The sequence below is a fragment of the Lepidochelys olivacea genome (assembly GCF_965140295.1).
Source record: "Lepidochelys olivacea isolate rLepOli2 genome assembly, chromosome: 6".
In the NCBI taxonomy this organism is placed as follows: domain Eukaryota; kingdom Metazoa; phylum Chordata; order Testudines; family Cheloniidae; genus Lepidochelys; species Lepidochelys olivacea.
This window is the reverse complement of record NC_140416.1, coordinates 8615397-8629109: the sequence shown is the minus strand read 5'-3', so window position 1 is coordinate 8629109 and position 13713 is coordinate 8615397. Positions and strand designations below refer to the sequence as shown.

The following is a 13713-nucleotide window of genomic DNA, read 5'->3' as shown; positions in this document are numbered from 1 at the left end:
TCCCCCAAACAGTGACTGGATTTGTGGCCAATCACAAGTCACGGGAGCCCTGATCTATGACACTCCAAGTGGTGGCCTTCCCAATCGCTACCAAATACAGTAGCAACATTGGCTAACGGTTGCCAGGTATCCGGCATTTCATGTGACACTCCAGCATCAGGCACCCCCGCTGCCAGCCCACCCTGAATGTCATGCACCTTCTGAGAGGCTCCAGTAGCAAAAGGCTTCAGGCAGCTGACCTAGGTGGCAGGGAGAGAAGATGGGTCGGGGGAGACTCAGCAGGCTGCCTAAGCCAGAACCCTGCCCCACAGAGACCCCCTGTCCTCCACAAAGCCTACCCTCCAAGAGAGACACCCCAGCCAGACTCTGGCCAGAAAGGCCCAAGCCAGAGCCCAGCCCCTGCGAGAGAGCCCCTCCCGCACCAGCATCTGCCCAGCTACCTCAGCACTCCCAGATCTCTCAGCACCCACCCAATTTAGGCTATACCCATCCCCTCAGCCACCCACCAGCACCTACTGACTTAGACGCACCCAGAACCCCCTGAGCAATCCAGCCACCCACCAGCACCCTCTCCCCATACACACCCTCATACACCGCTCCAACCTCGCTGCTGCTAAGTTTTGTGTGGCTCCATGTCCCAGCCCTATTATTGCTCGGGAAGGGGGTGTCGACCATGGGCTGAAGTTTACAGCCACGTGCGCATTGTTTGCATATATGCAAATCAACCCTTATATGATTTGCATAATATGTCACTCTTGCGGCTGTGTAAAGCTGGGCAGCCGTGTGGCCCTGACACAGAGCTGCCCACTGGGCTGCAGCCGGACCCTGACACTCCAGGTCCCAGATCAGAACCGTTCTCCGCATCGTAGTTTGGCCTACATTTGGGAACTTCATCTCCCGGCAGGACTTGCGCTCATCCGCCGTTCCAACGCTCTTCTTGCGGATTCGGCCTACACAGGAGAACTACATCCCCCAGTAGGCAACGCGCCCTGTCCCTGCACTTCCGGGGCTGGCCATTTCTCCCGTCAGGCACTATGCCTTCCTGTACTTCCGGCCCAGGGCCGGAAGTGCGCGTGGTTTTGGGTCTGCCGGTTGGTTGGTTTAGCGCCAGGCACCGGCGGCGGTAGGTGGGTGAGGGACTCTTCTGGGGCCCGGCTGGGTTTGGCCCCTCCTCGGCCCGCTCCCTAGCGCCTTGCTGTTGCCATGGCGACACCCAGTAACCCCCTTTGCTGCCTGTAAGCCTGTGGTGGGCAACACGTGGCCCCTCAGGGTAACTCGGTGGCGAGCCGACCGCAGCTGCCGATGGCCGCGGTTCCCGCTCCCGGCCAATGTGGCCTGCGGGAAGCGGCGGGGGTTGCAGGGACGTGCTGGCCGCCGCTTCCCACAGCTCCCATTGGCCACGAACAGCGGACACTGGCAGCTGCGGGCGGCGGTGCCCGCCGACGGTCCGTGTAAACAAACTGCCTGGCGCCCGCCAGCGGATTACCCTGAGGGGCCGCCCGTTGCCCACCACGGCTTTACGGTGAGGGGCGGCGCCGCCATGCCTGGTGGGAGCCCTGGGCACACCGCAGGCAGGTCGCGGGGGGTTCTGGGCACGAGAGGGGTGTTGCCGCCATTCTCCGGGAGGTGGAGGGGGATAGCGTCATCATTCCTTCCCGGGGAGGAGCCTGGCCACAGTGCGGGGTACACTGCTGCCATAGGAGGGTGGGGGTGCTGTCATTTGTATGAGTGACGCAGTAGTGACTCCCGTACACACAGTGGTTTGTTTTCCCATATGAAGCTGCAGTGACCAAAGCTGTCTTGCCTGGGGCAGTGTCTAGAGGGTGAAGCAATAACATCCGGGCTCTGGTCTGATGTTTCCATGGCCATCATCTCCGTGGCCCAGTGCCATGGCCTGACAGCCTTGGTGCTTTTTGGTGTGTGGTTCCTGGGGGCATGGTAAGCAATATCGTTTAATTAGCAGAGCTCCAGAATAACCAATCATATCAGAGTGTGGGGAGTGGGAACCCTCCTCTCATCCGTATATAATAATGCCTGGGTCTGTGTGACAGTGAAGAGCACCGTAGGGAACAGAGCCCTCTACCAGCTCCAGGTAGGGATTGAGTAGAGTAGAACTGGGGAGGCTGATGGGAGAGCACCTGTGATGTGACCTCTTTCCTTGTGTCTGTTTCAGGCTTATACAGGATAGAGATGGCAGAGGAGGCTGGGGATGAGAAGAAGCAGGTGGCAAAGTTTGAGCTGGAGCGGGAGACGGAGCTTCGCTTTGAGGTGGAGGCCTCGCAGACTGTCCAGCTGGAGCTGCTGGCAGGCATGGCGGAGATCTTCGGCACTGAGCTGACCCGTAACAAGAAGTTCACTTTCGATGCTGGTGCCAAGGTGGCCGTGTTCACGTGGCATAGCTGCACAGTGCAGCTGAGTGGCCGCACTGAAGTGGCTTACATATCAAAGGACACGCCCATGCTGCTCTATCTCAACACCCACACAGCCCTGGAGCAGATGCGGCGGCAGGCAGAGCGTGAGGATGAGCGGGGGCCCCGAGTTATGGTGGTGGGACCTACGGATGTGGGTAAGTCGACAGTGTGCCGACTGCTGCTGAACTACGCTGTGCGGCTGGGGCGCCGACCCACCTTCGTGGAGCTGGACGTGGGCCAAGGCTCGGTCTCCATCCCTGGCACCATGGGGGCACTGTACATCGAGCGGCCTGCTGACGTAGAGGAGGGTTTCTCTGTCCAGGCCCCCCTGGTCTATCACTTTGGCTCCACCACTCCTGGCACCAACATCAAACTCTATAACAAGGTGAGCAGTGGCAGATCTGGGGGGTGAAATTCAAGGAAGCCAGGGCTCTTTCCCACACACACAGAAGTTTCTGGAGACACAGCAATCTTTAATGACCAAAGCATCTGGTTCTCAGTGAGGGAGGAGTAAAGTAGGCTGTACATGGAGCAGTGCCCTTTGGAGATGGGATGCTGATTTGTAAATGTATTCTGGTCCCACTGGAGAAAAGGGTAGGCGGGCACCTTCTCCACAATCCAGAGTATTTTGGAAGCAGAATGCCAATGTGCACACCCCCCTCACACCAGGGGATGGCACAGGCATCTCCATCCTCCCTGGGCTAGACCAATCCAGCAAGATGAATTCACATATGCACACTTGTCGGTGGGGAAGGGCAGAGACTGCCCCATGCTGAGACTTTTTCTTAGGTCTGAACTCACATGAATAGGGAGTTGGGGGACTGATCCAAAGAAAAAGGAATTACTGGGAGTAAAGGTCTGACATTCCCTTGTCTCCCCACCCCACAATCACCTCTGGCCCTGCTCAGGTGCATTTTCATCATCTAGTCTGGAGGAAAGGAGGAAAGTGTTGCTTCCCCTTTTATCTTCTCCTACCATCAGTACTCTTTAATCTGTTTTGCGCTACCTTGGAAGGAAACAGGCTTGCATCATGGACTGGAAGTCACGGCTCTCGGGCCAACTCTGCCACTGACTTCCTGTGTGACCTTGGCAAGTTAATACACTTTCACATACCACAAGAACCCAGGGTCACCAAATGAAATTGATAAACAGCAGGTTTAAAACAAAATAAGGAAGTAATTCTTCAAACAGTGCCCAGTTAACCTGTGGAACTCTTTGACAGAAGACATTGTGAAAGCCAAAAATATACCTGGGTTTGAAAAAGAATTAGATAAGTTCATGGAGGTTAGGTCCATCAATGGCTTTTAACCAAGATGTTCAGGGCCACAATCCTATGCTCAAGGTGTCCCTAAGCCTCTGATTGCCAGAATCTGGGACTGGACAATGAGATGGATCGCTTGGGATAATTGCCCTGTTCTTTTAATTCCTTCTGAAACATCTGGCACTGGCCACTGTAAGACAGGATACTGGGCTAGATGGACCATTGGTCTGACCCAGGATGGTCGTTCTTAAGTCACTTCCATATCTGTAGAATAGGGACAGCAAAGAAACATTTGCATGGTTTGGGATGAACATTGACGTTTATTAATCCAAGATATAAATATTGTCCAAATACAGAGAATCTTCTTAATTACACGTCCTTGCAGGTAGCATATTATCTTGACTGAGATAAACCTTTATTAAAAAATAGAGCTTGAAAAGACTTAAGATGGAAAAAAAAACAGTGAATAAAAAGGATATTCTGTTTAATTATTTGGCAACTTCTGTGTTAAAAGAGCAGAGTTTAGCGTTTCACACCTTCCTGTTCATTAGGGGTGATGCTAATACTATCTCTCTAAAGCAGCAATAACTATCACTTGCTATATTTCATTGTAGACACAAACCTACATTGTTTTTCTGAATCTCTGTGTTGTTATATACCTTCTGACTGTCTCCCGCATGACAATCAGCAAATCTCTCCTCTGTGACCTCAGATGTAGAGGTCTAGAAGAAATGATCAGTTACCTTAATGACCGTTCAGTAAGCAGGGTGTTAAATGTCCAATCTGATTACCCTTCTAGAAGCAAATAAATGCACTGGTGCTTAATAGTTGTCCAAGTAACCAAACAAAATACAGTTATTTGTATCCCTTGCCTCATTGGTTAAGGACAAGACACAGTTTCTTGATGGAGAATGTCTCTCTTATTAAGCTGGGCTCTGCCATGCTTAATTTGCCATGCCAAGGTATCTAAAGCAAGATGCTTGGACAGAAAGAGATTTGCATTTCCATTTCTCCTCCACTGAGTAAAATGTCAGTGTCAGGGCTGCTCAAGGGCAATTTATATGTGATCAGGCCACCATCTAGTCGCAGCCTGCAAAGGATATAAGAAAGTGAAAGAGAAAGGGAGAGAAAGGGAAAAACCATGGGTGGAGCCACTTCAGATACTGCAATTGCCATGCACCTTCCTTGGGTTCCAATTAGCCATGCTGCTTCTCTCTACAGATCACATCTCGCTTGGCTGACGTCTTTAACCAGCGCTGTGAAGTGAACCGCCGGGCTTCAGTCAGTGGCTGCATCATCAACACGTGCGGCTGGGTGAAGGGCTCGGGGTACCATGCCCTGGTGCATGCTGCCTCAGCCTTTGAGGTGGATGTGGTGGTAGTGCTGGACCAGGAGCGCCTCTACAATGAGCTAAAGCGGGACCTACCCCATTTTGTGCGCACAGTGCTGCTCCCCAAGTCGGGTGGGGTGGTGGAGCGCTCCAAGGACTTCCGGCGGGAGTGCCGGGATGACCGCATCCGTGAGTACTTCTACGGCTTCCGGGGCTGCTTCTACCCCCACGCCTTCGACGTCAAATTCTGTGATGTCAAGATCTACAAGGTGGGGGCTCCCACCATCCCTGACTCATGTCTGCCCCTGGGCATGTCGCAGGAGGACAACCAGCTCAAGCTTGTGCCAGTGACGCCGGGCCGTGACATGGTGCACCACCTGCTGAGCGTCAGCACTGCTGATGGCAGTGAGGAGAACATCTCCGAGACCAGCGTGGCTGGCTTCATCGTCGTCACTGGGGTGGATGTAGATCGCCAGGTCTTCACAGTGCTGTCACCGGCACCTCGCCCACTGCCCAAGAACTTCCTGCTGATCATGGACATCCGCTTCATGGACCTTAAGTAGGGGCAGCACCGGAGCAGAAGAGGTGGAGTCCACCAGGCCTATAGTGTCTCCTTTGTGGACAGAACTTTTGCCAATTGAAGGGGGTGGAGACTGCCACACAGACTGAATCATTTGAAACCAGTGTGGGAAGGGGTAGAGGCTGCTGTCCAGATCAAACCGTTGGGAGAAACCAAAGTGGGTCAGGTGAGGTTTGCGGATTAATTTGTAGACAGAAGCAGGGAGGGAATGTGGAATTAAATGTAACTGTAGATGGTTCACTGCCTACATCCTTCTCTAGGTTCTCTTCTCCTCCTTAGATTTCAGTCCCTGAAATCTGGACCCATTGTCCCTTTTACACAGCCAGTGCTTCATGGGCCTCTTCTCGTAGGAGAGGATCAATATTGTTTTATATTTTTGTAATTTTAATAAATTTCCTGGTATTTTGCTGGTCTCTAGTGACAGTGGATGAATTTTGTGTAACCTCCTGCAGTGTGAGAGAGGGATCTGCAGGGCACGCACACAGGAGGCACTGCTGGGGCTTGGAAAGGGGAATTTCAGTGTGATGCCCACAGACAAAACTGGACAGATTGGAACAGGGCCACACAAAGTACCCTGGGGCACTTCAGTACAGTGTGGATCATCCCAGGAGCCAGGCTAAGAAGAACCAACAATTTCATTTTCTAGGCCCTTCATCTCTCCTGTGCTATGGAGATGTCTGCTGCACATTGTTGCCAGCTTGGATCACCAATTTCTCTAATATTCCAACAAATAACTTCATACTTCCCCTTATCCATTGAATGAGCTCCCTATAAACATCTTCAGCATTTCTCCTTCAACTCCCTCCTTAAAGCTCACCTGTGCTGTGATGTGTACAGCACCCATAGCTGGGCAGCTGGCATCCCGTGACTGCTCTTTGTGATCATTTTGTTGTCTCCCCACCCTTCCTGTTAGTTGTACTCAGCTGTTGTCTCATCTTATATTTAGAGTGGTAGAGTTGTTCTGTGTTTATACCACACCTTGACCCTCATCTATGACTGGCTGCTACTGCAATAAAAGTGGACAGTGGTTTTTACTGGGTATGAAGCCAGGAATTTTCCACCGGAAGGGGAAACCATGGCAAGGAACTGCTGCTAGTTGGTGGAACTTCAGGGTAAGAGAGGGGAGAAACAGGTTTGCAAATGAAGAAAGCAGGGAGGAAGAATGTAATCAAGCCCTCGGATCGCTACCCCTTCCTGCTTCTCCACGTGGGCACCAATGATACTGCCAAGAATGACCTTGAGCGGATCACTGCGGACTACGTGGCTCTGGGAAGAAGGATAAAGGAGTTGGAGGCGCAAGTGGTGTTCTCGTCCATCCTTCCCGTGGAAGGAAAAGGCCTGGGTAGGGACCGTCGAATCGTCGAAGTCAACGAATGGCTACGCAGGTGGTGTCGGAGAAAAGGCTTTGGATTCTTTGACCATGGGATGGTGTTCCATGAAGGAGGAGTGCTGGGCAGAGACGGGCTCCATCTTACGAAGAGAGGGAAGAGCATCTTTGCCAGCAGGCTAGCTAACCTAGTGAGGAGGGCTTTAAACTAGGTTCACCGGGGGAAGGAGACCAAAGCCCTGAGGTAAGTGGGAAAGCGGGATACCGGGAGGAAGCACAGGCAGCAATGTCTGTGAGGGGAGGGCTCCTGCCTCATACTGGGAATGAGGGGCGATCAACAGGTTATCTCAAGTGCTTATATACGAATGCACAAAGCCTTGGAAACAAGCAGGGAGAACTGGAGGTCCTGGTGATGTCAAGGAACTATGACGTGATTGGAATAACAGAGACTTGGTGGGATAACTCACATGACTGGAGTACTGTCATGGATGGTTATAAGCTGTCCAGGAAGGACAGGCAGGGCAGAAAAGGTGGGGGAGTAGCACTGTATGTAAGGGAGCAGAATGACTGCTCAGAGCTCCGGTACGAAACTGTAGAAAAACCTGAGTGTCTCTGGATTAAGTTTAGAAGTGTGTGCAACAAGAGTGATGTAGTGGTGGGAGTCTGCTATAGACCACCAGACCAGGGGGATGAGGTAGATGAGGCTTTCTTCCGGCAGCTCACTGAAGCTACTAGATCGCATGCCCTGATTCTCATGGGTGACTTTAATTTTCCTGATATCTGCTGGGAGAGCAATACAGCAGTGCATAGACAATCCAGGAAGTTTTTGGAAAGCGTAGGGGACAATTTCCTGGTGCAAGTGCTAGAGGAGCCAACTAGGGGGGGCGCTTTTCTTGACCTGCTGCTCACAAACCGGGTAGAATTAGTGGGGGAAGCAAAAGTGGATGGGAATCTGGGAGGCAGTGACCATGAGTTGGTTGAGTTCAGGATCCTGATGCGGGGAAGAAAGGTAAGCAGCAGGATACGGACCCTGGACTTCAGGAAAGCAGACTTCGACTCCCTCAGGGAACAGATGGCCAGGATCCTCTGGGGGACTAACATGAAGGGGAAAGGAGTCCCTGTTGAGGTTACAGGGACAAACCATCCCGATGAGTCGAAAGAATAGTAAATATGGCAGGCGACCAGCTTGGCTTAATGGTGAAATCCTAGCGGATCTTAAACATAAAAAAGAAGCTTACAAGAAGTGGAAGGTTGGACATATGACCAGGGAAGAGTATAAAAATATTGCTCGGGCATGTAGGAATGATATCAGGAGGGCCAAATCGCACCTGGAGCTGCAGCTAGCAAGAGATGTCAAGAGTAACAAGAAGGGTATCTTCAGGTATGTTGGCAACAAGAAGAAAGCCAAGGAAAGTGTGGGCCTCTTACTGAATGAGGGAGGCAACCTAGTGACAGAGGATGTGGAAAAAGCTAATGTACTCAATGCTTTTTTTGCCTCTGTCTTCACTAACAAGGTCAGCTCCCAGACTGCTGCGCTGGGCATCACAAAATGGGGAAGAGATGGCCAGCCCTCTGTGGAGATATAGGTGGTTAGGGACTATTTAGAAAAGCTGGACGTGCACAAGTCCATGGGGCCGGACGAGTTGCATCCGAGAGTGCTAAAGGAGTTGGCGGCTGTGATTGCAGAGCCATTGGCCATTATCTTTGAAAACTCGTGGCGAACGGGGGAAGTCCCGGATGACTGGAAAAAGGCTAATGTAGTGCCAATCTTTAAAAAAGGGAAGAAGGAGGATCCTGGGAACTACAGGCCAGTCAGCCTCACCTCAGTCCCTGGAAAAATCATGGAGCAGGTCCTCAAAGAATCAATCCTGAAGCACTTGCATGAGAGGAAAGTGATCAGGAACAGCCAGCATGGATTCACCAAGGGAAGGTCATGCCTGACTAATCTAGTCACCTTTTATGATGAGATTACTGGTTCTGTGGATGAAGGGAAAGCAGTGGATGTATTGTTTCTTGACTTTAGCAAAGCTTTTGACACGGTCTCCCACAGTATTCTTGTCAGCAAGTTAAAGAAGTATGGGCTGGATGAATGCACTATAAGGTGGGTAGAAAGCTGGCTAGATTGTCGGGCTCAACGGGTAGTGATCAATGGCTCCATGTCTAGTTGGCAGCCGGTGTCAAGTGGAGTGCCCCAGGGGTCGGTCCTGGGGCCGGTTTTGTTCAATATCTTCATAAATGATCTGGAGGATGGTGTAGATTGCACTCTCAGCAAATTTGCGGATGATACTAAACTGGGAGGAGTGTTAGATACGCTGGAGGGGAAGGATAGGATACAGAAGGACCTAGACAAATTGGAGGATTGGGCCAAAAGAAATCTTATGAGGTTCAATAAGGATAAGTGCAGGGTCCTGCACTTAGGACAGAAGAATCCAATGCACCGCTACAGACTAGGGGCCGAATGGCTAGGCAGCAGTTCTGCGGAAAAGGACCTAGGGGTGACAGTGGACGAGAAGCTGGATATGAGTCAGCAGTGTGCCCTTGTTGCCAAGAAGGCCAATGGCATTTTGGGATGTATAAGTAGGGGCATAGTGAGCAGATTGAGGGACGTGATCGTTCCCCTCTATTCGACATTGGTGAGGCCTCCACCAATCTGGAGTACTGTGTCCAGTTTTGGGCCCCACACTACAAGAAGGATGTGGATAAATTGGAGAGAGTCCAGCGAAGGGCAACAAAAATGATTAGGGGTCTAGAACACATGACTTATGAGGAGAGGCTGAGGGAGCTGGGATTGTTTAGCCTGTAGAAGAGAAGAATGAGGGGGGATTTGATAGCTGCTTTCAACTACCTGAAAGGGGTTCTAAAGAGGATGGCTCTAGACTGTTCTCAATGGTAGCAGATGACAGAACGAGGAGTAATGATCTCAAGTTGCAGTGGGGGAGGTTTAGATTGGATATTAGGAAAAACTTTTTCACTACAAGGGTGGTGAAACACTGGAATGTGTTACCTGGGGTGGTGGTAGAATCTCCTTCCTTAGAGGTTTTTAAGGTCAGGCTTGACAAAGCCCTGGCTGGGATGATTTAACTGGGAATTGGTCCTGCTTCGAGCAGGGGGTTGGACTAGATGACCTTCTGGGGTCCCTTCCAACCCTGATATTCTATGATTCTGTGATTCTATGTAATGCTGGAGGCTGCATAGCAGGAGAGAGGGGTCCTACTGGAAAGGATTGTGGGAGGAAAAGATTGTGAATTTTGGGTTGAGGAATTTGGGTTGTCCTGACATCTCTAGCCAGGAGGTGGCATTGTTGATTAAACCCATATAGTGACTTCCTGTCAAGCAATAATGCTCCACTGATTATATGATTCAGTTATCAAAGAGGGTGAATTAGTGGGGAAGGGACAGACCTAAATTTCCCAGTTTAATTAGCACGCTGTGGTCTGAGTTAATGGCACACACACACTCAAGCTTTCACTTGTTCTATGGATCAAAAGTTCCTTCACAAGTCCCAGGTCAGGACCAGTTGCTTAGACAGATGCACATCCCAGTTGCCAGAGATGTGAAAACCTCCTATGTCCTGGGATTTCATCAGAACTACTGCCTCAGAGGTTCAAATTCTGCATCTCCCCTCCTCTGATCACCAGCCTCTTTAGCTTTCTGAAAGTGCTTTGGGCCTGGGGGTCAGCAGGGGGAGAAATAAAACAGGACATGCTATGCAAGTGTTACAAGAGGACCTCGTGGCAGGGATATGCATGATGCTGTGAAGACAAACCAAAGCTAAGAAGTGCATTTTGTGTCCCATAAGCCTGTGGGGTGGAACGTCAGTCAATCAGGTGTTTTCCTTGTTCCTGCCCCTTGCATGATGATTGGAGCTCACCCAGCTCAGGTGGTAGAACACCAGCATTAGAAAGGGAGGCTGGCCTTACCTGTGCTATGACTCGGGTCATAGAATCATAGAATATCAGGGTTGGAAGGGACCCCAGAAGGTCATCTAGTCCAACCCCTGCTCAAAGCAGGACCAATTCCCAGTTAAATCATCCCAGCCAGGGCTTTGTCAAGCCTGACCTTAAAAACCTCTAAGGAAGGAGATTCTACCACCTCCCTAGGTAACGCATTCCAGTGTTTCACCACCCTCTTAGTGAAAAAGTTTTTCCTAATATCCAATCTAAACCTCCCCCACTGCAACTTGAGACCATTACTCCTCGTTCTGTCATCTGCTACCATTGAGAACAGTCTAGAGCCATCCTCATTGGAACCCCCTTTCAGGTAGTTGAAAGCAGCTATCAAATCCCCCCTCATTCTTCTCTTCTGCAGGCTAAATCCCAGCTCCCTCAGCCTCTCCTCATAACTCATGTGTTCCAGTCCCCTAATCATTTTTGTTGCCCTTCGCTGGACTCTCTCCAATTTATCCACATCCTTCTTGAAGTGTGGGGCCCAAAACTGGACACAGTACTCCAGATGAGGCCTCACCAATGTCGAATAGAGGGGAACGATCACGTCCCTCGATCTGCTCGCTATGCCCCTACTTATACATCCCAAAATGCCATTGGCCTTCTTTGCAACAAGGGCACACTGCTGACTCATATCCAGCTTCTCGTCCACTGTCACCCCTAGGTCCTTTTCCGCAGAACTGCTGCCTAGCCATTCGGTCCCTAGTCTGTAGCTGTGCATTGGGTTCTTCCGTCCTAAGTGCAGGACCCTGCACTTATCCTTATTGAACCTCATCAGATTCCTTTTGGCCCAATCTTCCAATTGGTCTAGGTCCTTCTGTATCCTATCCCTCCCCTCCAGCGTATCTACCACTCCTCCCAGTTTAGTATCATCCGCAAATTTGCTGAGAGTGCAATCCACACCATCCTCCAGATCATTTATGAAGATATTGAATAAAACCGGCCCCAGGACCGACCCTTGGGGCACTCCACTTGATACCGGCTGCCAACTAGACATGGAGCCATTGATCACTAACATGTTCAATTCCTGGCTCTCCTGCAGACTACCTTTGTGACCTCAGACAAATCACTTATCATCTCTGGGCCTCAGTTACCCTCTGTAAAAAAGGGGATAATGATCCTCCCTTTGTCTCCTGTCCATTTAAACTGTGACTGCTTTAGTGCAGGGACTGTCTCTGCTATATGCATGGCTGTCTTACCTAACCGTTTCCCATCCCCTGATCATTACCTCATCTAACTTCAAATGCCCCAACAGGGGCCCTGCAGATTAGTCTACATAAGAACGGCTATGCTGGAGCACACCAAAGGTACATCTAGCCCAATATCCTGTCTTCTGACAGAGGCCAATGCCAGGTGCCCCAGGGGGAATGAACAGAACAGGTAAGCACCAATGATCCATCCCCTGTCACTCATTCCCAGCTTCTGGCAAACAGAGTCTGATTGCCTGGAACAACTTCCCCTCTTGAGAGAGAGCTCCTTTTTAAACTGCTGTAGTCCTTTTGATCTCTGGGGTATGCTATGCTTGTCTTGTCATGCCATTGTCTCTTAACAACACTCAAGTGTTTGCGGAGAATAGTGAACTATTCCTTCCTCCTCGTTTTTCTTTACAGCCCAGCCAAGCTGTTTGGCATCCTGCTGGGAGTATAAGGTGGGAGCAAGGTGATAGCCCAGCCCAGCATCTAGGTTATGGGGGTTCACGCCCACTAGAGACTGGGCTGGTGGTGGGCTCTTATCATGGTGTCACTGGGATGGGGTTCACACTCACTGACAGTGGGATGGGGGTGGGGCTGTACCATGGAATCATTGGGATGGGAGGTGTTAGGCTGGGGTGGCTTATACTATGGGGTCACAGAAAGGACAGGTCTCAGGCTGGGGGTGAACTGTACCATGGAGTCACTGGGATGGGCTATCCCATGGTTTCACTGGGATGGGGGGATTAATCCCCTCTGCTGTTTTTTTTAATTGCTTTAAATAAAGCCCCACCCCAATAATCAATTTAACCAGAGGGGTGAGTTCTTTAAGGCGATCTTCCGGCTCAGCCACTGGGAGTACGCATTTTATCATACTAGGCGGGGATAAGCACTGATTGAACAGGGAGTTTGTCAATCAGCATGGCCAGGTACGAATGTGGCCTCTGCAACCGAGCGAGTCCTGAGCACGCGCCGAACATCCCATCGCTCAATGGTCTACTCTTCGGCCCCCTACCCTTCCTCCCTGATTGCGCGATGCTGTGGCGCACGCGCAGAGCGATGACGTGGGTGTCCACCTCCTGGGCATGTGCAACGGCTCTTCTTTCTCTCGCTCCCGCCCTCGCTCACGCTTCCGCCAATCAGCTACTGGCAGTATTCGGACGGGCGCGCGACCCGGCGACGGCCGCTCTGGGGGGGGAGGGCGGAGCGCGCGCATTGGGACCAACCGGCGAGCGGAGCGCGCGCCCGAATGGGCTCGGGAGCGCGCGCTTCCTCCCTGCTGCCTGGACGCGCCTCTCACACGGGGAGCCGGGCCGGGCGCAGGCGGAGGGAGCGACTGTGCGGTGCGGGTGAGTGTAGGCCGGGCCGGGGCCCTCTCTATGGGCAGGGCGGGGAGCCGGGGCCCTCACCCACGGCGGGGAGCCGGGGAAAAGCGCCTGAGGGAGGCCGGGCCTCGCTCCGGGCCTATCCGCCCCCCGGCATCGGACACTCTGGCCCAGAGAGAGAGAGAGAGACCCCCCCACAGCTCTCCCCCCTCTCAGCGCCCCCCACTGCCCCCTCACCGGCCCTCCCCCGTATCCGCCACACACAACCCCCGACCCCTTCCTTCTTCAGTACCCCCGGACCGCCGCCCCTCCTCCTCCGTCAGCGCCCCCACCCCCAGACCCCTT

The 13713-nt window shown here is 51.9% G+C and overlaps 2 protein-coding genes across 5 annotated transcripts in view; both read left to right on the top strand.

The window, feature by feature from the left end:
* The first annotated feature begins 1058 nt into the window (after positions 1-1058).
* On the top strand, positions 1059-6025 carry CLP1 (cleavage factor polyribonucleotide kinase subunit 1). 4 transcript variants are annotated; one of them, XM_084631595.1, is made up of 3 exons: positions 1059-1127; positions 2174-2796; positions 4894-6024. In XM_084631595.1, exons 2-3 carry the CDS (start codon positions 2191-2193, stop codon positions 5563-5565), a joined length of 1278 nt encoding a protein of 425 aa, XP_084487721.1. In that variant the 5' UTR covers positions 1059-1127; positions 2174-2190; the 3' UTR covers positions 5566-6024. The 4 variants fall into 4 exon arrangements, with proteins under 4 accessions (XP_084487721.1, XP_084487720.1, XP_084487722.1 ...); XM_084631594.1 differs by having other exon boundaries at positions 1061-1123; XM_084631596.1 differs by lacking the exon at positions 1059-1127 and adding an exon at positions 1150-1522.
* Positions 6026-13265: 7240 nt separating this feature from the next.
* ZDHHC5 (zDHHC palmitoyltransferase 5) overlaps positions 13266-13713 on the top strand; it is a 42562-nt gene continuing 42114 nt past the window's right edge. Inside the window, exon 1 of the mRNA XM_084631573.1 lies at positions 13266-13392. The gene's annotated coding sequence lies outside the window, so the exon portion shown is untranslated. The remainder of the gene's footprint in view (positions 13393-13713) is intronic.